Here is a 24880-nt window from a genome sequence, read left to right as displayed (position 1 = left end):
GTGAAACTTGATTTTTGACTCTTTCCATGACAACGTTGGCCCAAGTTTTTTTTAACTCCAATCATTTTTTTTTTGCAGCTGTGAGTGAATTCTAGTTTGTTTTTTTTCCATAAAGGTTTGTTGCTTAAGATGCCTTTCAAAGATGATTCATTGCCAAATATGAGTTAAACCTTTGAAGGCAACAGCTACCTTTACACAAGATGCAAGCCCATATTTGTTTTCTGCTTTCTTCATATGCATTCACAAGTAAAGTGGCTTAAACATTTGCACTGATGTAATTCTAATTAGTAGAGCATCACGATAAAAATTCCTGCATGTCAGGAATTCATTTTAGTGTCCAAGATGACTTACTGTGTCTGCTGCTGAGGACAAAGCTTCCTCATTACTTTTAACAGAAAAGGTCAGGGCTGCAATACACCTCCTAGTCTAGTAAGTGATTGTCAGCATAAATGACTCATGCTTTGTCCCAAACCAGCTTTTCTTCCTGCTTACAAGGAATGCACAAATCAGTGATCAAGGTATCCGACATTGTTCAAGTAATCTTTGAAATATTTTTCATTTGTTTCTGTGCTACAGTGTGCAGTATTGTTGTCTAACTCTCAAAGGACAACGTTGATGACTGGGGTTCACCCTGGCCTGAAAAACTACCTTCTCTCTTACACATCAAGTGGTGTAACGTGATTTCCTGCCACACTTTAGTGTGGCAAGAGTTAACTAATAGCTTCTCAGATTTGTTTCTCCTTTTCTTTCTAACTTCCTTCCAAAAGAGGTTAAGACACAAGTGCAACTCTTCACTGAATGTTGCAAAAACAAAAGAAAGAAAAAAAGTGGAAATGTCTCTAATATGTGACCTTTTCTGCCAAGAAGAGAACATGGGCCAGTTGTTAGCTGCTGATATGTATGATAGATTTAGATAAAAGAATGCCGTTACACCTTTACTGAGTTTATCAGCAACAGCTGAGGAGATTTTTATTGTATGTCGTTGTAAAACATGCAGGAAATGTTCCAGTTTTATTGTTCTATACAGTAAAGGGCAGTGAGGTTTGGTCCATTAATTCCACAGTACTAACTTCCATCATAGTATCTGGTAAAGTTTACCCTTTTTTAACAAAAACTCAAAGAAAATGTGCAAAAATCAGAGTTACACAAAGCCTAATGAGAACTATAATGTCTCTGTTGCTATACTATAATAGATTAAACCTTAAATATAAATCGTTAAAATGCAGAAAAATTCAACATAGTAGATTTTCCATTAGAGTTTGTCAAATTTGGGTCACGTTGGCCAAAATGAAATTATAGTGAGCTCTAGACTTTTCTCAGTCTATATTTTAAAATTTTACATTTCTGAATTTTGTATGCTGCTACTTTTCACCACAGACTGTATGTTGCGCAACATTTCTGTGACTGTCTCATTTTTCTGTGCTATTGATGGAGCTTTGGCCGTCGTCTACTTTGTGTTATCTCTTTGTCTCTCTAGACAAATACATAATTAAGCTTCTATGCTGTCTTTTTTTCCCTCTTTGACAAAATAAAAACTACCAAAAAACTTTATATGCTCTCTGAGCTATTGCTGCCTTGAGTTATTGTCACATTATTGCTTCTTCTTTCTACAAAAAAATGTCCACATATTTGTATTTCTCAAATTTATGATGCCAAAATTCTAAATATGCAGGCAAATGAGTGAGCTTAAAAAGATTCGAGAACTCTTTAGTTGTATTATTTACCTTCTGATTACATCAAATATTTAATGATTGACCTCTATATTTCATTTATGTATTATTCACTTACTTGGCAGCAGTCAAGGCTGAAGGACTTTGGCTTGTTTTGTGTTAAACTTTATTACAGTGTGCCATGGCAACAGAAAGAAGAAATCCTTTGTATGTGCATCCCCATCTAAAACACACACACACACCCTTAAAGTGCTTTTTAAGAAAACATTACATTTGATTTTATATGTATTTTCACTCTTCCTCATCACTCCACTTGCACAAATGCCATTTATTCTATTAACTCATCTCTGTGACTCACATTTTCAGTCAATACCTCATTGTTTGAAAGTGAAAACATTCTGGATTTTTTTTGTATTGCATTTTATCATGAATGGCTGTTACGAATGACCTTAGTAAAAGTGGCTTTTTATTAAAAGTTTTATCCACAGATGTCAGTGTTAATATGTTTGTGGTTTTTAGATATCTGACCAACCCATCCAAATTGTCATACAGTTGTTTATAGGTTTCTAATAGGGGTGCAGCCAACTAATCTATTGGCGCCAATTTCCTTAATTTTTTGAGATTGGACGATCTTATCTACCTCCACAAAGGTCTGCAGGGGTCTCAAACTCCAGTCCTCGAGGGCCGCAGTCCTGCAACTTTTAGATGTGCCTCTGCTGCACCACACCTGAATAGAATAATTAGGACATTAGCAAGGCTGGGAGAACTGATCTACACAAGCAGGAGGTAATTAAGCCATTTCATTCCAGTGTTTTGTACCTGTGGCACATCTAAAAACTGCAGCACAGCGGTCCTCGAGGACTGGAGTTTGAGACCCCTGGTCTAGAGAGAGATATGACTGACAGGCCCACTGACCAGATCATGTCTGCACATTTGCAGTTAACAATAGTCACCTCACTCAACAACATTTCAGACAAAAAGTATTGGTATCAGCCAAAATCGGAATCGGCAGGTCAGGCTTTTTAAAGACTGGTAATTGCAATCTACCAGAAAACTGCAATCGGTGCACCAATAGGTCCTAAATGAGATCATTAGTCTTATAAGTTCACCAGAAGCTGTAGCTGGTTAGGCAAAAGGAGTGTTTCCTACAGTACTTTGACAAAGAACAAGAAAGTGACAGAAGCCACACCTGCTGATCCACTGAAGGAGGCGAGGCGTTGGGCCAATTTACCGAATATAAGAAGGGAAAGATATCTGAACACAGCATCACTACCCCCAAATATCAAATAACATCTTAGAACACCACAGAAGCCTTCACAGACAAAGGTAAACATTTTCTTTTAATCCATAGAGGAAAATGTTTCGAATTCATTGTATTTTTAACCAGTTGATGTCGGTTTGATGCTTTTCTTCAGAGATGCTTCTCTCTGTCCTCCTTGTGCTGGGCCTCTGCCTGGTGCCCAGTCAATCCAAACCCATGGGTAAATTTCTCCTGACATAATTTACATGTTTGCTTTTTAAATGCATTATGTTTAAATTGTTCTTCCTGTTTTCCAGAGGAAAGACTCGGCAGTCCTTTTCTTCAGAAATGCTTTGAAGAAGCAAAGAAAATAGTAGACGACGCATACAAATACTCAAGAGAAGAGTCAGTTCATAATGCTTTCCTATCTTGAGTGATGAGCAGTTTTCTGAACTTCAGAGCTCTGGATTTCTTGTTAAAACTGAGAGATATTTCCATTCTCTCTCCTACAGGAGCCTCAGACGAGTCCGCAAGGATGTGGTGCAGCCGCATGACGCTCTTCGTCTCCTGAAGCAGCCTCGTGGAGTCACTCGTTCAGCCGTGCGTTCTGCTGACTACATGGCACAGACTCTCCGTTTGGTCCAAGAGAAAGTACATCGTGTGCACAAGCGCTCCCTCAATGCAACAGGTCAGGCACAGTCAAAGCTGATTTAATTCCTTTTCTGGTACTTTTAACAATCTGATTACATCTAAAAACATATAAGGACACACAGCTCTCTGAACTACACCTTTCAGATTTACTCACGGAACAAGATTTGAAAGAACTTGCCCGGATTACTGGATGTGAGGCTCAAATCAGGAATCCACCATGTCACAACACACCCAATATGAACAAGTATCGCACAATCACCAGCGTCTGCAACAACTTGTAAGTCTTAGATTACAATTAAGATTTTATTGTATTTAAAACAGTTTTGTAGGACCGATTGTTCATCTATCTTAAGAACTTGCTCTTACAAACAAATATAGGGTTTATTGGTACAAATCATAATTTTTAGAAGTTTCTTTTTTAGATCAAAAAGTTGAAACTTACCTCTAGAGAAGTACTTGTGAAATGCACTCTAACATCTTAGGCCATGAACCACAAAAGATGTGTTCACTACTGTGGGATTTCAAAAGTTTGATTTCTCAAAATCAGGCTTCCACATTTCTTTTACAGAAAAAACCCTCGCCTTGGTGCCTCCAACACCCCATTCACCCGCTGGTTGCCCTCTGAGTACGATGACGGCATCTCCCAACCAAAAGGATGGAACAAAACCCGCAGATTCAACAACTTCTTGCTGCCATTGGTATCAACTTAGCTCCAAAATCCAGACTTATTTATCAAAATATTTGTCTCAAGTTTGAAATTAAATCTTTTTCACTCCACGTTTAGGTGCGGCTGGTGTCCAATAACATCTTGAGCACAACAGATGCAGGCGTTGTCAATGACACAGAGTACACTCACATGGTGACCTTGTTTGGCCAGTGGAATGACCATGACCTCACCTTCACACCATTTTCACCAAGTATTCGCTCCTTTAGCAATGGACTGAACTGCGACGAAAGTTGCGAGCAAAGTGAGCCATGCATCCCTATCCCGGTTAGTGTCAAAGCTCAAACCAAGTAGTTTAATTTTGCTTCACCTTTCTGTTGTTTTACTTAAAACTCTTGCTTTTGTAACGATCAGATCCCTCCTGGAGATCCCCGGCTTCCTTCCCGCCCAGATAGCTGCATCCCAGCCTTTAGATCTGCTCCTGCCTGTGGAACGGGTTACTCTGCATTTAATTTTGGTGGAGAACCCAGCAAGAGGGAGCAGATCAATTCACTGACGGCCTTTCTGGATCTGGGGCAAGTATATGGCGCAGACGAGAAGCTTGCCCTGAACCTTCGTGACCTCACCAGTGATGCCGGCCTGCTGCGCGTCAACACCGAATTCAGGGACAACGGACGCGAGCTGCTGCCCTTCCACCCCCTGCAGGTGCAAATGTGCGCCACCCGCAGGAGAATCACCAACGACACCAACGCCAGGGAGGTGCCCTGTTTTATTGCAGGTTTGTTAGATTCTCAGTTGAAATTGAGTTGAATGATTTAATAAAAATTATAATACTTAAACAGCAAAATCATAATATAATACTTAGAAATGATAATACTGAAAAAGCAAACCCAGCTATTGGATATTTCAAGATCCAGTATCGCCAATGTTCAATATTAATAAACGACTGATCAACAAATTGTCATTTTCAGCTCATGTCATGGGAGTGGGAGAGTTAGTAGCACTGTTGCCTTGCAGAAAGAAGATCCCGGGTACGATTCCCGGGATCTTGTTTCTGCATGTCCTTACTATGCATTAGTAGGTTCTCTCTGGACACTCCATCTTTCTCCCACAGTCCAAAAACATGACTATCAGGTTAATTGATCTCTCTCTAAATTCTCCTTAGGTGTGGATGTGTGTGTGCATGATTGTTTGTCCTATTTCTCTCTGTGATGTCCTTTTTTGGACTTGCAACCTGTCCAGGGTGTACCTGCCTCTCGTCTGTTGTCTGCTGGAGATAGACACTCATCACCACTAGGGACCCAACTAGGGATAAGTGTGTTGGATAATGGTTGGGTGGAGTTCTTGCCATATTTTTTAGGTGCCTCCAAAAGTAAAAATTTCAGCAGGAATTGAGCTGTTGCTATATTTCTCTGCAGGTGATGGCCGAGTGGCTGAGAATATTGCCCTGACATCTCTCCACACCCTGTTTGTGCGTGAACACAACCGTTTGGCTCGTCAGCTGAAGAGGCTGAATCCACACTGGGACAGTGAGACTCTCTACCAAGAGGCCCGCAAGATCATGGGTGCTTACACCCAGGTAAAACAACCCAGTCAGCAAGGAGTCTCATTTTACTCAAAGACTGTGTTGTTTTCTCATATTCTGGTTTTTGTGTATCAGACGTTTGTCTTCAGGGATTATCTTCCTCACATAGTGGGTCCTGATGCAATGCGCAGACAGCTCGGACGTTACCCTGGCTACAACTCCAATGTTGACCCCAGCATCTCCAATGTGTTTGCGACAGCCGCTTACCGTTTCGCTCACCTGGCAATCCAGCCAGTTTTGTTCCGACTGGATCCAAACAACAGAGAGCACCCTCGTTTCCCCAGTGTCCCCCTGTTCAAGGCTTTCTTCACCCCCTGGAGAGTCATTTTCGAAGGTGTGCCCCACAAAAATAACTGCAGCCATCTTGTCATTGTGCTGTAGGATGAAGCCCTCATTTGTTTTGCTCTCTCTCTCCAGGCGGTATCGACCCTTTGCTACGTGGTTTGATAGGTCGTCCTGCTAAATTGAACACCCAGGATCACATGATGGTGAATGCTCTGAGGGAGAGGTTGTTCCAGTTTGTGATGCAACTGGCTCTGGACCTGGGTTCTCTGAACATGCAGAGAAGTCGTGATCATGGCCTGCCTGGTACGTGATTTACTAATTCCACCCTGCAACTGGGAATCTGAACATGATCTCTGACTCAATCCTCGGAGATTTAAGTCTTTGAACATTACCAGCAAATTTGTGAGACTTTCCACTCCATTCTTAGTCATATATACTGATTTTGGAATAACACAGATCATGCCACTAATATCTCAAATTAACATGTAGTTTTATTTGGACAATTATTACTTGTTCTCTCCATCCCTCAACTGTCTCATCCTCATGATTTCTATCACTTCAGGCTACAATGCCTGGCGCAGGTTCTGTGGTCTGTCCCAGCCTAGTAACCAGGCAGAGCTGGCTCAGGTTTTGAGGAATCCCACACTGGCTCAGAAGCTGCTGGAGCTCTACGGGACCCCCGACAACATTGACGTGTGGCTTGGAGGTGTTGCAGAGCCATTTGTGCCTGGCGGTCGCGTGGGTCCTCTGTTTTCCTGCCTCATTGCAACTCAGTTCCAGAGGATTCGTCAGGGTGACAGGTCAGTAAAGCAGAGTAGGACTAATGACGAGTACAAAAATAAATCATAGAGTCAAATGGAATGATTTGCTCACTTTCTGGAATATTTCAGACTGTGGCACGAGAACCCCGGCGTTTTCACGCCACAGCAGAGGCAGGCTCTGTCTGCTGTTACACTCTCCAGAATCATCTGTGACAACACCGGCATCACATCTGTGCCCAGTGATGCTTTCAGCGTCGTCTCAAATAGCAACCGTCTGGTGCAGTGCAACACTCTGCGTCGCCTGGATCTTACTGCATGGAGGGAGAGACCCTCCATGCTCTGTGACTCCGGTGAGAGCTTTTTCATCCTCGGGAGCAATCATCTTACCTGATGTAGTGTTCTCTTTTGTAATCGTGTAATGAACTGTATGATTTTGTTTGATATTACAGGATCCTCTGCTGGTTGTTCAGAGTCCAGTGGCAGAGAGGTCAGTTTAACCTGTAATACTGAAATCATGGCACTCTTTTGTCAAAATAAATCTAGGATATTTAAAAATCTGAAGACTTATTTTGATCCTTGTGATGAACAGAACCCAACCCAGACGGACGAACTGAGCAATCTGGACCCTCTGGATCTCTAGGACTCACTAGACCCTGTGGACCCTGTAAATGTTCATGATCCTCTGGACCTCCATTAACCTCTGGATCTGCAAGAGCCATTGAAATTTCAGACCAATGAGGTAGTTGATTCTGAGTAGTAATTTCCATAAAGTCTGGAAATCCTTTGTATATTTTTTGTCATAGCTCAGATTTGGTTGCTTTTTGAATTTTGATTATTATGTGCAAACAGTACTCTGCTCATTTAATTTTCTCAGCATTTTGATTTATTTAAGTTTCTCCTCAGACCCATTAAGACCATTCAGCCCCAGATGCCCTCTAGCATCACCAATATTCAAACATCAGTGTCCCTTTTGGGATTATGGGCCATACACAGAGAGATTCATTTGTTTCTGTCATAAAGAAACAAAACAAGCCAACACAGATCGTGGACACGTCTATTTATATTCCTCAGTCATTGACTCTGCACTTTTCCCATTGGAACAGAAATCTGGGATTACAATGAAAATTGTCAAGCTGGCCATCAACATCTTCTTCTCAAGACATTTGTTCTTCACTATGGAACATAAACACACCCTGTGGAGTACTCATTACTTTAGACCAACATTTAGCCTTATACTTTCAAATATAGAACTAGCAACTACTTAGCAACATAGAACAACTGGAATCAACATTTAGTTTAATAGTTACTAATAGCAGAACCAACCAGCATTTAGCTTTGGATGCTTACTAATAGCAGCCCTGAACAAGAATGTGGAGGGCTTATTACTTCAGACCAGCATTTAGCTTTTTACTTTTAATATCAGAGCAGGATCTAGAGAAACTCCTGTTAGTTTACTTAGAAACCCAGAAAAAGAATAAAACATGGAGAACCAACATTTAACTTTATATTGTATATTTACTAATAGAATCAAACATTGAGAAACAAACTTAAGATCCATAGAAAACCCTATTACTTTATAGATTATGATCTACTTATTGTTATTAAACATGGGGAACCAATATTCAGTTTTGTACTTTAGTTTTGTTGTTTTCTTTGCATTTTCTTCTAATTCATGTAAAGCATTTTGAACTGCCTTGTTGCTGAAAATTTGCTATATAAATAAAATTACCTTACCCTCTCCAGGATGAACTTCCCATTAAAAAACACCAGTTTTTTGACTTGTGGGCTTTTAAATTTGTTTACTTCAGTCACTCACAGCAGCAGATGACCAGATAAAGACACACCATACCACTGTATCCTCATTTTACAATTTATTGTAATAATAAAGTATCTTTGTGAGTTTTATGCTAAAACTCACAAAGATATGTGTTCCATGGGTTTAAATTGAATGAATGTGTTTAACTCTGTTACAACTTACAGTATGTTAAACCAAAAATTAGCATTTGGACAAGTTTGACTGGATTAACCAGTATTAAATTGTGAACATGTTATGCACTAATAACCTGTACCTTAAAATGTTATGTTTTGCTTTGTTTGCTAATATTTTGGTTTACTGCAACTTTGTTGTCTTATATTGAATATTGCATTCAATAAAGCAATTGAGCAATCACTGATTTTATAATTTTTTTATTACTGATTTGTTGCAAATTTAAAACAACTGTTTTTAAAGTAAGGAGCTGCAAAACATTAAAAAGGAGGACTCGGAGATGTTAGATGTGGAATACACTTAATGACATGTCTTGCAAAGTTGTGGCCAAAACATACAAATAAATGTATCATTTATTGTAGTAGCAAAATCTCACACTGCAAATTTGGCAAAAAATAAATAAAAGAAAAATTCACTCTTAAAGTTGATTATAAAAAGGAAGGAAAATGTGTCTTACAAAATCACATCTGAGAAGATAAATGTGTGGATGTGCCATAACCTTCTTCAGCTTAGCAAAAACAAAACTGAAGTTACTATCTTCGAACCTAAAAAGGAACGATCTGGAGTCAACACACAGCTTCAGTTGCTTCAGCTGGAAACTAGCAATCAATCCCAAAATGTAGGTGTAGTGATGGACTCCGGCTCATACCTTTAGAGTCAGTTATTCCTTAAAGATGGGCTCGTAGTTGATGCATTTAACAAAGCCGGGAACATGGACCAATCACACTTTCGGGGCTTTGCGCCACGCGCGCTGCCACAGCTGAGTCTCTAAAGTTTACCTCAGCGCCTTTCACTCAAACTGGACACAGGCTGACCTGTATCTCAACTCCCTGTGGAATGCTGTTGTGGACGGTAAGGACGTCATCCACACAGGTATCCTTCTCCAAGACTTGGCACTCTTCCTCCAGTGAGAAAAGGCCTTGAGCTTTGCAGTTTCTCTCACTTCAAATAGTGCAATGCATTCAGCTGGACTTTAGAACTGAGGTGCTGTGCTAAAACTTCCTGGTTTTAGTGAGTTTTAGTCAGCTCCCTGAATCAACTGCAGCTGTTTGATTGACTGACTTTTCAGGAAAATGTGTGAAGACACTGTTGCAGTAATCAGTTACTCACTTAACCTCATGACAGTCAAGATCAAGGAACTTCAGCTTGTCACAGTGACAACAATAGCATGAAAAACCCATTGTATGTGCAGAAAAGACAGGCCCACCATAAAATACAAACACACTTACGCTGCTTTTCAAAGAAACATAATGATTAACTTTACATTTACTGTTCCTCTTCCTTGTCTTGAACAAATGCAATATTGCTTTCTTATTTCCTTAAGCTCTGTGACTCACACTTTCAGTCATTACTGCATTGTTTTCAAATGAAAATATTCTGGATTTTTTTTTCTATTAAATGCTAAATAGAAAAATTAAGACACTGTGCTTTTGACTCTTTGAATTTCATATTATTTAGATTTCTTAACTTCATTTTATAAAGACTATGCTGTTTTTGCTCTTTATTTTACTTTTCATATCTGTAGTTTCTGTTGTTCTACAAAAGGCTCTACAACACTGTACCATCAGTAAAGAAAAGCTTTTTCCAAAAGCAAGTGTCCTTCTTTTCCTTTGTCACTGATTTTATTTATATCATATTAAAAGTTTATGATAGATAAGATAAGATAAGATTTATTTGTCATTGTCATCAACAGATTACAACGAGATTGAGATTTGCTCGACTCGAGTTAAGATGCAGGTTATGTGTATATACGTAATATACAAAGATAAAGAAATAAATAGTACAAAATGAGAAATAAATAGACATCAGAAGATGGTTGCAGTGCCTGGAGGTGTCGCAACAGAATTTACATTTTTAACAAAGTGGTGTCAAGAGCAGAAGTTCTTATGCCTTTGAATTTAGTGCCATGATTGCCATCGGGTAAAAACTGTTTTTTAGGCGATTTGTCCTGGTTTTTATTGCTCTGTATCTCTTGCCTGATGGCAGCAGCTGGAAGAGACCATGGCCAGGGTGTGAAGAGTCATTTAAAATGTCCAAAACTTTCTTGTGGAGCCTGGAAGTATAAATCTGTTCCATAGTGGGGAGGGGGCAGCCTATGGTTCTCTCTGCTGCCCTAACAACCCTCTGGAGCGTCTTCTTGTCCGCGGATGTGCTGCTGCAGTACCAGACACACAGACTGTACGTGAGCACACTCTCTATGGAGCAGTGATAGAAGGCCTGCAGCAGGTCTGAGGGGAGACGGTTCTTCTTGAGTATTCTCAGAAAGTACAGTCTCTGCTGTGCCTTCTTCAACAGCTCCTTGGTGTTGGTGCTCCAGGTTAGCTTGTCCTCCAACTCCATGCCCAGAAACCAGAACACTGGGACCCTCTCCACACAGGTCCCACTGATGGTGAGAGGCTGGATGTATGTTTTGTTCTTCCTGAAGTCGATCACCAGCTCCTTGGTCTTGGAGGTGTAGAAGAGCAGGTTATTGACTTTGCACCACTCTGACAGCCGCTTCACCTCATCCCTGTACTCCAGCTCCCCCTTCCCGCCTGAGATGAGACCAACAACAGTCGTGTCATCTGCAAACTTTATGATCTTGTTGCTGAGGTGGTTGGAGACACAGTCATGAGTGTAGAGGGTGTAGAGAAGTGGGCTGAGCACGCAACCCTGTGGCGATCCGGTGTTCAGGCTCAGAGCAGTGGAGGTGTGGGGGCCCAGTCTGACCCTCTGGGAGCGACCTGTTAGGAAGTCCAGGATCCAACTGCAGGTGGCTGATGGGAGCCCAAGGTTTGCTAGCTTGGACACCAGACGTTGGGGAAGTATAGTATTAAATGCTGAGCTGAAGTCCACAAAGAGCATTCTGATGTAGCTCCCCTGCTTATGAAGCTAGATTAAATCTTTTGATATGAATCTAACTCAAGATGTTGGTTCATTCCACTTTAATTCTCTTTTGTGGTTCAAGCAGAAAACAGTATAATGTTTATATGTTTATTTTAGGTTATATCATTAATGACTATATTAACAAGGTGAAAATTAACTGTCAAAAATGTTGAAGTAGAGAAAATTTCTATCTTGGAGCGATAGTTTAGCTTTAGCTAGTTTAGCAAATGTGCAAATGCTAAAGTAAAACTTGCTTGTTGTTATTTAGTTTACCAAAGTATGACTCAACACAGAAAAATGCTTTGAAACCAAACAAATCTATATCACTTCATTTCATTGATAGAAATGAAACAAGTTTCAGTGTTTGGCCGGATTTTTTGTTGCTCCTCTACCTTCATCAAATTACCTTTGAAAAATTACATTGAAAAGTGACTTTTGATTAAAATTATTGAAACGTTTCATCCTCAGATGTCAATGTTTGTGCCACTTTCTGACCAACCCATCCAACAGAACTTATTGTAGCCTACTATTATTTATAGGTTTTTAAAGAACGCTGTTAGTCATATCACTTGACCAGAAGCTGTGACTGATTAGACAAACGAAGTGTTTCCTGCAGGAGTTTGATAAGGAAGAAGGAAATGCATTTTCTGACAGTAGCCGCACCTGTTCATCCCGTAAAGGAGGCGAGGCATTGGGTCAGTCTACTGAATATAAGGAGGGCCAGAGAGTTGAACACAGCATCACTACCTCCAGATCTCAAAGAGCATCTTAGAACGCCACAGAAGCTTTCACAGACAAAGGTAAAAATATTTATTTTAGACCATAGAGGAAAGGGTTTGCAATTCATTGTGTTTTTAATTAGTTGATGTCTGTTTGATGTTTTGCTTTAGAGATGCTTCTCTCTGTATTTCTTATCCTGGGCCTCAGCCTGGTGCCCAGTCAATCCAAACCTACAGGTAAATTTCTCCTGAGAATTTTTTATTTTTTTACATATATGCTTTGTGAATGCCTGATGTTTAAGCTGTTCTTATTTTTCAGGCGAAAGACTCGGCAGTCCTTTTCTTCAGAAATGCTTTGAAGAAGCAAAGAAAATAGTAGACGACGCATACAAATACTCAAGAGAAGAGTCAGTTCATAATGCTTTCCTATCTTGAGTGATGAGCAGTTTTCTGAACTTCAGAGCTCTGGATTTTTTGTTAAAACTGAGAGATATTTCCATTTTCTCTCCTACAGGAGCCTCAGACGAGTCCGCAGGGATGCGGTGAAGCCGCATGATGCTCTTCGTCTCCTGAAGCAGCCTCGTGGAGACACTCGTTCAGCTGTGCGTTCTGCTGACTACATGGCACAGACTCTCCGTTTGGTCCAAGAGAAAGTACATCATGTGCACAAGCGCTCCCTCAATGCAACAGGTCAGGCACAGTCAAAGCTGATTTAATTCCTTTTCTGGTAGAAAGCCTTGTGCTTCCGATTTACAATTTTAGTATACTTAGAAGTCAATAAGGACACATGGATTGTTGAACTATACATTTCAGATTTGCTCACTGACCAAGACATTAGAGAACTTGCCCGGATTACTGGATGTGAGGCTCGAATCAGGAATCCATCATGTCTCAACACACCAAATATCAACAAGTATCGCACAGCCACCAGCGTCTGCAACAACTTGTAAGTTTTTATGACAAAGAATAATTTTCTTTAATCTAGTTTTATAGAAATGATTGATCAGCTATCTTGTCAAATTGGTTTTAGGAATAAATTTGGGATTTATTGGTGCAAGGCTTCATTTTTAGAAGCTCCTTTTTTAACTTACCCACTAGAGAAGTACTTGTGAAATGCACTATAACTTCTTAGGCCATTCATCTCAAAAGATGTGTTCCCTTCTGTTGAATTTCAACAGTAAGATATCCAATCTTGAATCTTCCACATTTCTTTAACAGAAAAAACCCTCGCCTTGGTGCCTCCAACACCCCATTCACCCGCTGGTTGCCCTCTGAGTACGATGACGGCATCTCCCAACCAAAAGGATGGAACAAAAACCGCAAATTCAACAACTTCTTGCTGCCATTGGTATCAACTTAGCTCCAAAATCCAGACTTATTTATCAAAATATTTGTCTCAAGTTTAAAATTAAATATTTTTCTCTCCACTTTTAGGTGCGGCAGGTGTCCAATAACATCTTGAGCACAACAGATGCAGGCGTTGTCAATGACACAGAGTACTCTCACATGGTGACCATGTTTGGCCAGTGGAATGACCATGACCTCAGCTTCACACCATTTTCACCAAGTATTCGCTCCTTTAGCAATGGACTGAACTGCGACGAAAGTTGCGAGCAAAGTGAGCCATGCATCCCTATCCCGGTTAGTGTCAAAGCTCAGACCAAATTGTTTAATTTTGCTTCACCTTTCTGTTGTTTTACTTAAAACTCTTGCTTTTGTAACGATCAGATCCCTCCTGGAGATCCCCGGATTCCCTCCCGCCCAGATAGCTGCATCCCAGCCTTTAGATCTGCTCCTGCCTGTGGAACGGGTTACTCTGCATTTAATTTTGGTGGAGAACCCAGCAAGAGGGAGCAGATCAATTCACTGACGGCCTTTCTGGATCTGGGGCAAGTATATGGCTCAAACGAGAAGCTTGCCCTGAACCTTCGTGACCTCACCAGTGATGCCGGCCTGCTGCGCGTCAACACCGAATTCAGGGACAACGGACGCGAGCTGCTGCCCTTCCACTCCCTGCAGGTGCAAATGTGCGCCACCCGCAGGAGAATCACCAACGACACCAACGCCAGGGAGGTGCCCTGTTTTATTGCAGGTTTGTTAGATTCTAAGGAGAAATTGAGTTGAATGATTGAATACATAATCTTTCACTAACAAAAAAATAATTATAACAAAAGGACAAGTCTCAAAACAGTATATTTTTTAAAGGATCAAGCAGTCACTATGTTGCTTGATCCTTTACACATAAAAAAAAGTAAAAATTTCAGCAGGAATTGAGCTGTTGCTATATTTCTCCGCAGGTGATGGCCGAGTGGATGAGAATATTGCCCTGACATCTCTCCACACCCTGTTTGTGCGTGAACACAACCGTTTGGCTCGTCAGCTGAAGAGGCTGAATCCACACTGGGACAGTGAAACTCTCTACCAAGAGGCCCGCAAGATCATGGGTGCTTACACCCAGGTAAAACAACCCAAACAGTCAGCAAGGAGTCTCATTTACTCAAAGACTGTGTTGTTTTCTCATATTCTGGCTTTTGTGTATCAGATGTTTGTCTTCAGGGATTATCTTCCTCACATAGTGGGTCCTGATGCAATGCGCAGACAGCTCGGACGTTACCCTGGCTACAACTCCAATGTTGACCCCAGCATCTCCAATGTGTTTGCGACAGCCGCTTACCGTTTCGCTCACCTGGCAATCCAGCCAGTTTTGTTCCGACTGGATCCAAACTACAGAGAGCACCCTGGTTTCCCCAGTGTCCCCCTGTTCAAGGCTTTCTTCACCCCCTGGAGAGTTATTTTCGAAGGTGTGCCCCACAAAATAACTGCAGCCATCTTGTCATTGTGCTGTAGGATGAAGCCCTCATTTCTTTTGCTCTCATCCTCCAGGTGGAGTCGACCCTTTGCTGCGTGGTCTGATAGGACGTCCTGCTAAACTGGGCACTCAGGACAACATGTTGGTGGATGCTCTGAGGGAGAGGTTGTTTGAATTCATCCAGCACCTGGCTCTGGACCTGGGTTCTCTGAACATGCAGAGAGGTCGTGATCATGGCCTGCCTGGTACGTGATTTACTAATTCCACCCTGCAACTGGGAATCTGAACATGATCTCTGACTCAATCCTCAAAGACCTACATCAGTAGTCTCAAACTCCCTTCCTCAAGAGCTGGTGTCCTGCAAATTGTATATCTCTCTGCTTCAGCACACCTTAATACACTATTATCTCATTAGCACAGCTCTTTGGAGCTATATGGACATTTTATTCAAGTGTCGAGGAGAAGAGATACATAAAAAAGATGCAGGACTCTGATCCTCGAGGAATGTAGTTTGAGACAACTGATCTGAGTAAGAAAATTTGTTAGCCTCTCCTTTGTCCTCTAGTGTTCAACAGATAGCCTCAGATACAATGCCAAGTAATAAATCGCAGATTAGCCTAGAAGACAACATCATACGCTACGCTGATGACCTATTATTGTATTTACTATTGTTGCAAAATTAATAATTAATAATAATTATTCTTAATATCAAAGTCTAAATAAAATTTGATGCTACAAATAGAATTAATATGTCTTATTTGGACAAGCATTTATTGATTTCTCATCCTCATGATTTCTATCACTTCAGGCTACAATGCCTGGCGCAGGTTCTGTGGTTTGTCCCAGCCTAGTAACCAGGCAGAGCTGGCTCAGGTTTTGAGGAATCCCACACTGGCTCAGAAGCTGCTGGAGCTCTACGGGACCCCCGACAACATTGACGTGTGGCTTGGAGGTGTTGCAGAGCCATTTGTGCCTGGCGGCCGCGTGGGTCCTCTGTTTTCCTGCCTCATTGCAACTCAGTTCCAGAGGATTCGTCAGGGTGACAGGTCAGTAAAGCAGAGTAGGACTGTTTGATTTCTTTTCACAAGAAGAAATCGTAGATTTGAATGGAATTATTTACCAAAATTCTGTAATTTTTCAGGCTGTGGTTCCAGAACCCCGGCGTTTTCACGCCACAGCAAAGGCAGGCTCTGTCTGCTGTTACACTCTCCAGAGTGATCTGTGACAACACTGGCATCACATCTGTGCCCAGTGATGCTTTTAGCGTCGTCTCCAATAGGAACCGTCTGGTGCAGTGCAACACTCTGCGTCGTCTGGATCTGTTTCCATGGAGGGAAAGACCCTGTGGCATCGGTAAGAACTTGTTCATCCAAGGGACCAATCTAAGCACAGTTTTACACAATGTAATGTGCTTTCTTGTAATCATGTGTATAAAAACTTATTATGTTTGATGACTCAGGATCTCCTACTAATTGTTTGAAGTCCGATGACGGAGAGGTCAGTTTCACCTTTATTACTGAAATAATGTCACACATTGTCAAAGGAATCTTTTAAAATCCAAAGACTTAATGTGATATTTATTTCTTCTTGATAAACAGAACCCAACCCAGACAGATGAACTCAACAATCTGAATCCCCAGAACCCACTGGATCCACAAGACCCATTGGAACTTGAGACCAATCAGGTAGTTGATTCTGAATAGTAATTTCATAAAGTCTGCAGTTCATTTGTGTGTCTTTTTGCCATTGCTCAGATTTGGTTGCTTTATGAATTTTGAATATTATGTGCAAGCAATACTCCACTCATTTCATCTTCTCAGCATTTTGACAAAATGTATGTTTCTCCTCAGATCCAGTAAGGACATTCAGCCCCAGATGCCCTCTAGGATCACCAATATTCAAACATCTGGGTATGGGCCGTAATCCCTCTTGGGAGAGATTCATTTGTTTCCGTCATAAAGAAACATAACAAGCCTACAAAGATCACAGACAGACCTGTTTATTTTCGTTAGTCATTGATTCTGCACTTCTTCCATCGGAGCAGAAAGCTGGGATTACAATGGAAATTGTCAAGCTGGCCATCAACATCTTCTTCTCGGGACATTTGTTCTTCACTATGGGACATAAACGCTCTCTTTCCAGGATTAACTTCATATTAAAAAACGCCAGTGACTTGTGGGCTTTTAAATTTGTTTACGTCAGCCATTCGCAGCAGCAGATGACCAGAAAAAGACACAGCATACCACTGTATCCTCATTTTACTCTTTACTGTAATAATTAGGCATTTTTGTTAGTTTTAGCTTCATAGCAATGGGTTTTGATTGAACAAATGTTTTTGACTCTGTTACAACTGTGTCTATTTTACCAAAAAATCAACATTACGATCATTTTGATGGGATCAACCAGTGTTAATTATGAACATGTTTTGCACTAATTCCTTTACTTTCAAATATTATGTTATGATTTATCTGATCATATGTTTGTTTTACTGCACCTTTGTTGTTTTACATTGAATGTTGCGTTCAATAAAGAAATTGAGCGATCGCTGTTTTGTATGAGTTTTTTATTGATGAGTTGGTGCAAAGTAAAAAATCCGATTTTTAAAAGTAGGAGGAGTCGTGGAACATCTAAAAGGGAAACTCAACAATATTGAAGATTCACTGCCTTGCACATTAACTGACATTGCTTGAAAAGATGTAGAGAAAACATCAAAATATATATTCCATATTTTAATGTAACAGCTTAATTTCACACTAAATGCCATAAAAAAGTGCAGCAGATGTCTCTTGAAACTCCTTAGTACTGGACATCAAGTTACATCAGCTTGTCTTCTGTCACTGCCCACTTTCAGGAAATGAGCTGTTGCTGTGTTTCTCTGCAGGTGATGATGGATGAGAACATCGCCCTGACATCTATCCACACCCTGTTCATTCAGATCAACCCACATAAGAAGAAAAACTAATTAAAAGGAGTGCTTTTGTTATGTTAACAATTTCAAAGGAATAGGCAGTTGGGGGCAAACACATGACGTGTACGGTTTTCTTTTTGTAGAAAAATGTATATAAAGTATTATTTTTGCTTGGCGTTACAGGATCTCCTGATAGTTGTGTAGAATTCAGTGATGGAGAGTCAGTGTCACCTTTATTGCTGAAACCATTTAGTTTTTTTGTCAAACAATGCTGGGAAATTTTAAGACCCAAAGATGTAATTTGATATTTATTTCCTTTTCATATACAGAACCCAACCCAGACAGATCAACTGAACAATCAGGACCCACAGGATCTCCAGGAACCTCTGAACCTGCAAGAGCCTCTGGGCCTTGAGGTAGTTGATTCTGTAATAGTTTGTATATTTTTTCCTAGCTCAGATTTAGTTGCTTTATGAGGCGATAAGAACTTTGATTATTATGTGCAAACAATACTTTACTTGTTTCATTTTTTCAACTTTCTGACACAATTTTTTATTTCTCCTCTGATCCAGTGAAGGTCCTTCAAAATCTGTTCACATCGGTTAGCCACTGCAGCAGATGATCAGATAAAGACACACCATACAACTGTATCCTCATTTACTGTAATAATAAGACATTTTGTTAGTTTTAGCTAAATAAGCATGGGTTTTAATTGAACAAGTCTGTTTAACTCTGTTACAGCTTATAGTCTATTAAACCAAAAATCAACACTGAGTCAATTTTGATTGGATTAACCAGTATTAAGTTATGAATATGCTATACAAATCATGGTAGCTTAAAAATGTTATATTTTAAGCTTCGTCTGCCAATATTTTTGTTTTACTGCAATTTTGTTGTCTTATATTGAACTGCATTCTCCCTCAGAAATACAGATCTTTTGGCAATGTGAAATTATGTTATTAAAAAATGTTAAAAGTGAAAAATTAAAAATATATGTTTGACACACAGTACCAATACAAGATAAAGTAGAAAAATTGTGACTATTTGAACCAAAGTAAACAAAAAGAAAAAAGAATGTGATTACTTTATACTTCAGCAGAAATACTCTTTTTATTTAGATGTTTTTTATATATATAATTTATAGGATAATCTCTTTTTTTTCCAGCTGTTCTGATTAGTTCGATGCTTTAATTTGCAGCAAGAAATTATTTTCAAATGAGAGACAAGTTATCAGAGTGTGACCAACAGAGGGAGCCAATGTTCCTCTGCCACATTTTAAAATATCATTAGTCCTCACTTATGTTCAAAACCTTCAGCTAAACATTGAATCCTTCAACTTTTTTTCTATATGATAGAAAAAAAAGATTTAAAAAATATGTTTGCATTGCTTCAAAATGCTCGCTTTTATTTATAAGCTGAAGAAAAACAACCTAATGTGATTCCTTCTTTTGACTAATTTCTTTAGAATCCAGATTTGGCAGCTGGGTGAATCTTAATTTGACAGAATGCCTGGACTGCATGTGTCTGCAAAGAGAAGAAGACAGTCGCATGTTCAGTATAGGTGGACATGGATGTAAACATGCTAATGTTACACAAGAGAGAGGTGAAAGCGAAGTCTTTCTTACTGGGAGTAATGGGTGTTATTGAACAAGAAGCTAATCTGGTTTTGACATGGAAATCTGGTTTAAAAATTGTGATACTTGAGTTCCTAATCTAGGTTTTGATGGGATTGTAAGATATTTGATTCCTAAAGAGTTTATGGAGACTAAAAGCCTAAAAAGACAAATCTGAATTTTATCCAGATAGTCTCTAATGTCAATTTGTGTCTAATTAATATGAAGAAAAAAGCCAATTATATATATATTTTTTGTCCAAGAGGCAAATAACTCCAGAATACCAACCACAATTAATTATGGACAATCTGAATTTAAACATAAAATCAGAGTTTTTATGTTTAGCACAATTAATTATATGAATTATTGTTATTATTGTTATGATTGTGTTATTAACTGGGCAGTGTGCCTGCTTCTTAGTGGATGTGGGATCAACAGGAGGAAGAATAACCCCACAATGTAAAGTTTGCTGGGCTGCGTCATGATTAAGTGCTCCGCCTACAGTTTTTTGGTTGAAGAAAACATGCAGTTTGCCACGTAGTCCACCAGACAGTGTATGTGTGTCTATGTCCTATTCAACCCCCAGCTTGTGTGCAGTAATGGATACCTATTATTCATAGCACTTGAGAAAGTATTTAGATTGTCTGTTTTTGTCATAGAGCTGCAGCTGAACTTTATGTGAATGGAGAGAGGAGAAATTAGCTACTGGAAGGAAGTATTGAAGTGTAAATCTGGTCAGAGTTAGAGGGGAAGCAGAATGTTGGGACTGAAGCTTGAAACACATGTGAAGCAGATCAGAGGAAGTCGAAGAGGCCATGGATGTTTCAGGGCTGTGTGTGGTCCTGTTTTACTTCAAAGGGGGTTTAACCTATATGTGCTGAAATTGATAAAACATGGCGAAAACTGCAGAAGGTATAAATTCTCAAAGAGCTACTGAAGTTTGAGCAAGGGGTTTTGGCCTCAGCTGAAGCGGGAAGCAAACCTGGTAACACTTTATTTGACGGGTTGTGAATAAGACTGTCATGACACCGTCACAAACATGACATAACACCTGTCATGAACATGAGTAAGTCTTTAGCTTTAATAACATGAAGCTATGTAATTTTTAAAGTTTAATCAGTAATACTTTTATAACAAATTTATGTCAGATCATGATTTCTAGGTTAATGTCAAGTTGTCATAACAAAGACATTTTGAATAATGTCAACTTTGTATTAAAAGTGTCATGATTCACCGAATGACACTTTATGACAACAGTCATAAATATTCATGAAGACTTACTCATGTTCACGACAGGTGTTATGTCATGTTTATAACAGTGTCATAACAGTCTTATTCACAACCCGTCAAATAAAGTGTTACCGCAAACCTTAATTTTGTCTTCCATTTCCAATTTTAATTGGATTTAGTTCTGGACTTTGACTAGGCTTTGGTCATGGTGAACCGGATCTGAATCAAATGGCTGATTTTCCACTTCAGAGTGCCATGAATTTTCAGAGATCCCCTTCTATTGATATAATTATTTGGTTCAGGATTGTAGAAGCAGAGACACATTTAAGACTTGCAGAACTCCAACCCTCTAAAGCTGGGACACCCATAATCTAAATGTAGATTTAAATGTACATTTGCTATCCTGCTGGAAAGCAAAAGTGAACCTCTATTCTCTAGTCTGTTTAAGCCACAAACAGATTTTCTTACATGATTTAGTTCAATCCACCACTATCCACATAGCATGACGCTTCCACCACCATGTTTTAGGTGGATATGGGGTGTTAAAGGTGAAGGCTTTGTTAGCTTTGCATGCAGGTTGCAAAGAGCTAGTTTGACATTAACTATCATAAGCATCTTATTCCACATGTTCACTGTGTATCTGATGCAAATGTTGACATTTGTCTTAAATAAATGGATGATTGCCAGGCTTCTGCAGCAGGAAATGGCTGAGGAGGTAATGCGCTGGTTTGACACTAGTGTTGGAGCAGGGAAATGAAAGAAGACAAGGATTGAAACCACTTCCTTGAATTGCAGGTGTGACTGTTTATGGTTTTTCTTCAGCAATAGCTTTTGTCTTGCCACTCTTCCATTAAGGGTAGATTTGTGAAGCACATGACTAATAGTTTCCATGCAGATTTCCTTACCTGATCTTTTGATCTCTGTGGATCCCTATTGGTCTCCTGGCTGTTTTCTTCGCCCCGTCTGCTGGGCTCCTTGGTCTTCAACATGCTGCTGTTTACTAATTATCACTAACAAACCTCTGAAGTCTTTAAATAGCAGCTTTAAACTTGACAATCCAGTACACACTGCTATTTAGTAATTCTGAAGGCCACTGAGATTAAAGAGGGCTAAATGCTAATGTACACCACAGACTATTTTTTAGTCCAACACAAAGTCCTAATAACAAACACTAAAGCTTAAGGTTTTACAAAAGTTGTTAAACAAAAGCTTCAAGAAGCAGGAATAGTTTTCCAGGGTAATATAAGTGTATGCTGACTCAGTAATGACTTCAACAGTTTACGTTTTGGTTTTACAATAAATTTAGCTCAAAGAAATGGTGAAGATTTCTCTTCCTTTCTCATGCGTCTCCAACACAGTCACAGCTTTTCCTTCTTTTTCTTCAGCTCCGATTTATTCAAATTCCTTAAGGCTCGTTCCCGTGCCCAAAGAATCAGGAACAGGGATGAATTCCAGCGAAGTGGTCTGAAGAACTGTGCTAATCCCTTACAGATGTGTCTGAGTCTTGTGAGCGAATAGCAAGGGGCATAAAGTGAGAGTTAAAGAAGGGGCTCTGACATGGAAAAAGTTCAATGAATTACCCGCAAAACAAGTGAATGACCCAGAACAGCTGGTTCTGACCGTCTGGAGTCTTAGGGTAGAGGACGGATTTGATCATGAAGCACATGTTGTTCAGTCTCTGGAGGAACCTTTGGTATGCAGAATCAAGCTATGTCAGTCATCCTCAAAGCTGAAGTATAACTGCATGCCAGCTAAAACAAAGAGCATCCTGAGTAGTTATATGCTGGAAAAATATAAAACTGTGAGAAGAAGAACTGTGTGACAAAACAGGAAACATTTGCAAAAGAGCAGATGTTTTTTTGTACTTTGTACTTCTGAGACTGGAAAGATCATTTTTATGAGGCTACAAATTCTTCTTAACTTCTTTGTTTCTTTCTTGATCCTTAAAGTTATTGCTTTCCTAAACAAGTGTGAAACTTTAAAACATTAGGTTTTGTCCTTATCTTTCAGTGTCTAGAATTTGCATTCTGAACTACACCGCAGTATTCAGGGAGGATTTGTTCTGGAGCGCTATGCCTCTGATTTGTCCTCATTGTTTACACAAGCGGAAAAGGAACGTCATGTGATGGTGGAACGGTGTGTCCGCCAAGAACAATACAACTGCCTTAACTGTAATTTACAGTATGATTTAAATGCTTGTCCCATGCAGAAAATCTGTCCAGGGCACAGATTACAAGGTAGTCTGTTTTAGTTTGCTTAGTTTTTTGTCTTTCTGCTGCCACATAGAGACTGAATTTTTCTTGGCAAACACGATGGAGTTCAGATAAAATACTCTGTAAAACTAAAATTAAAGAAAAAGAGGAGAATAATATGAAAGTATGAAGTAAAAAAAAAAAAACTAAACGCAGAGACTGCCCCTCCCTCAGTCAGGCGCCCTTGAGCAAAGCCTTTAACACCTAGCAGCTCCTCTGTTACTTCAGAGTGTTAATAATGATTTAGCTGCTGCTGGGTGACTTCCAGGTGTAAAAGTTAGCAAAGAATGTCTGAGATAAACTAAAAATGCTTAACTGCTGCTATTATGATTTCTTCAAGGCCTAAATGGTGGAATCAAGGAGTTACTTTCAGCACATAGATACAATTACAGGGGTAAAAAAGTGATTAAACCTGTGCAGTCCTGAGCAAAAGCTTGTGCAAATGTCTGAAACTAACCTATTTTTACTAACATTTACAGAAATGATCTAGGATACAGGAGTATTTATACACTGCAAAAACACAAAATCTTACCAAGTATTTTTTGTCTAGGTTCTAGTACAAAACCATAAGCACACTTTGAAGAAGATAAAATTAAATTAAGTAACTTACAGCAGTATATAGGAGCTTGTTTTAAGTAAATAATTCTGTAATATTGATAAAAAGGACATTTTGACTATGTATAATTCATTGAATATGACTGTGCCTTTGTAGGTGCTTTGTAAAAATGTACCCTAATGGTACAATTTAGGAAAGTTTTGTTCATGACAAAATTTTCTTTTTTATCTACATCCAAGACTTGTGTTGCTCAGTATTTTGTGAGGGTTTTGCCTTTATGTTTTTTGTTGAATTTCGGATGCTTTTTTTGCTGGTAAACCTCCTAAGGATCCATTTCACAACATGTTGGATTTTCTGATAAATGTCTTTTATGTATAAGCAAAACACTGCTTATACAACTCCTTACGTTTTTATGCCTGAATCCATGAATGCCTGTTCATCAAGACAACTTTTAAGAATGAAAGTAGAAAGAAATGAGATTTGTTTAAAGGCGTTAGTCCTTTATCTGTGCAGTATGCTGTGTAGATATATACTGCACTATAAACACTTGTGTAAGCCAGTGTTTATGATCATTTTTGTGGGAGAAAAAGCTTGCAGCGCCCTGGTGATGTAAAACATCCTGTCTCCTTGATATAAACACTGTACATTATTTACTGCTCGACTTTCACACAGTGAAGACTCTAGTGGTTAAATGTTTCCTTTTCTGCTCCCTTCTGAAAAAAGAATCACATCAAGATGTGATTTAAAACCAATAACAAATATTTCTTAAAAGCTATCTTTTGTTTAAAATGTAAAGTATACTAAATTTACCCTCTAGTGGTACTGTGGACAAACATAATTTAGTTTTTTTTCCTTAAAGTAGCATTTTGTTGTGAGAAGCTGTGAAATCCACGTGACAAGTTGCTGTGGTTTAGCAGCAACCATGGTGTGGTCCGTGCTGCAGATGCTAGAAAAAATGTCCTGGTTTCCTGCACACAGTAAAATGAAAACCTTGGATGAAGTTTCCCAACCTATGCATTACGCATCTGGAGTTACACCAGGAAGGCTGCGATTAGACTTGCCAACAGCAAATGAGTCCAATTCAT

The 24880-nt window shown here is 39.5% G+C and overlaps 2 protein-coding genes across 3 annotated transcripts; both read left to right on the top strand.

Annotated features, from left to right (window-relative positions):
• The first annotated feature begins 2909 nt into the window (after positions 1-2909).
• Positions 2910-9026, top strand: LOC102232144 (eosinophil peroxidase-like). The gene is made up of 15 exons (XM_005812010.2): positions 2910-2996; positions 3086-3151; positions 3228-3315; positions 3423-3598; positions 3706-3838; positions 4130-4259; positions 4346-4552; positions 4640-5003; positions 5644-5804; positions 5886-6144; positions 6228-6398; positions 6658-6895; positions 6986-7206; positions 7306-7343; positions 7446-9026. The coding sequence occupies exons 2-15, from the start codon at positions 3088-3090 to the stop codon at positions 7494-7496; spliced, it is 2301 nt and encodes a 766-aa protein (XP_005812067.1). The 5' UTR covers positions 2910-2996; positions 3086-3087; the 3' UTR covers positions 7497-9026.
• LOC102232395 (eosinophil peroxidase-like) lies at positions 2914-17780 on the top strand. Of its 2 annotated transcripts, none has more exons than XM_023338520.1 (16): positions 2914-2996; positions 12599-12664; positions 12747-12834; positions 12942-13117; positions 13241-13373; positions 13646-13775; positions 13862-14068; positions 14156-14519; positions 14725-14885; positions 14970-15228; positions 15311-15481; positions 16045-16282; positions 16378-16589; positions 16696-16733; positions 16835-16921; positions 17087-17780. In XM_023338520.1, the coding sequence occupies exons 2-16, from the start codon at positions 12601-12603 to the stop codon at positions 17093-17095; spliced, it is 2337 nt and encodes a 778-aa protein (XP_023194288.1). In that variant the 5' UTR covers positions 2914-2996; positions 12599-12600; the 3' UTR covers positions 17096-17780. The 2 variants fall into 2 exon arrangements, with proteins under 2 accessions (XP_023194288.1, XP_023194289.1); XM_023338521.1 differs by lacking the exon at positions 2914-2996 and adding an exon at positions 12469-12508.
• The last annotated feature ends 7100 nt before the right edge of the window (positions 17781-24880 follow it).

Source organism: Xiphophorus maculatus, chromosome 8, assembly GCF_002775205.1.
Source record: "Xiphophorus maculatus strain JP 163 A chromosome 8, X_maculatus-5.0-male, whole genome shotgun sequence".
NCBI lineage: Eukaryota > Metazoa > Chordata > Actinopteri > Cyprinodontiformes > Poeciliidae > Xiphophorus > Xiphophorus maculatus.
Note: the sequence above shows the minus strand (reverse complement) of the source record. Positions and strands in the feature narration are given on the sequence as shown.

Coding starts and splice junctions, on each gene's coding strand:
- LOC102232144 (XM_005812010.2), top strand. CDS start 3,088: ATGCTTCTCTCTGTCCTCCTTGTGCTGGGCCTCTGCCTGGTGCCCAGT. Junction 3,152..3,227: donor CAGTCAATCCAAACCCATGG/GTAAATTTCTCC, acceptor CCTGTTTTCCAG/AGGAAAGACTCGGCAGTCCT. Junction 5,805..5,885: donor TCATGGGTGCTTACACCCAG/GTAAAACAACCC, acceptor TTTGTGTATCAG/ACGTTTGTCTTCAGGGATTA.
- LOC102232395 (XM_023338520.1), top strand. CDS start 12,601: ATGCTTCTCTCTGTATTTCTTATCCTGGGCCTCAGCCTGGTGCCCAGT. Junction 14,520..14,724: donor GGTGCCCTGTTTTATTGCAG/GTTTGTTAGATT, acceptor ATTTCTCCGCAG/GTGATGGCCGAGTGGATGAG. Junction 15,482..16,044: donor TCGTGATCATGGCCTGCCTG/GTACGTGATTTA, acceptor CTATCACTTCAG/GCTACAATGCCTGGCGCAGG.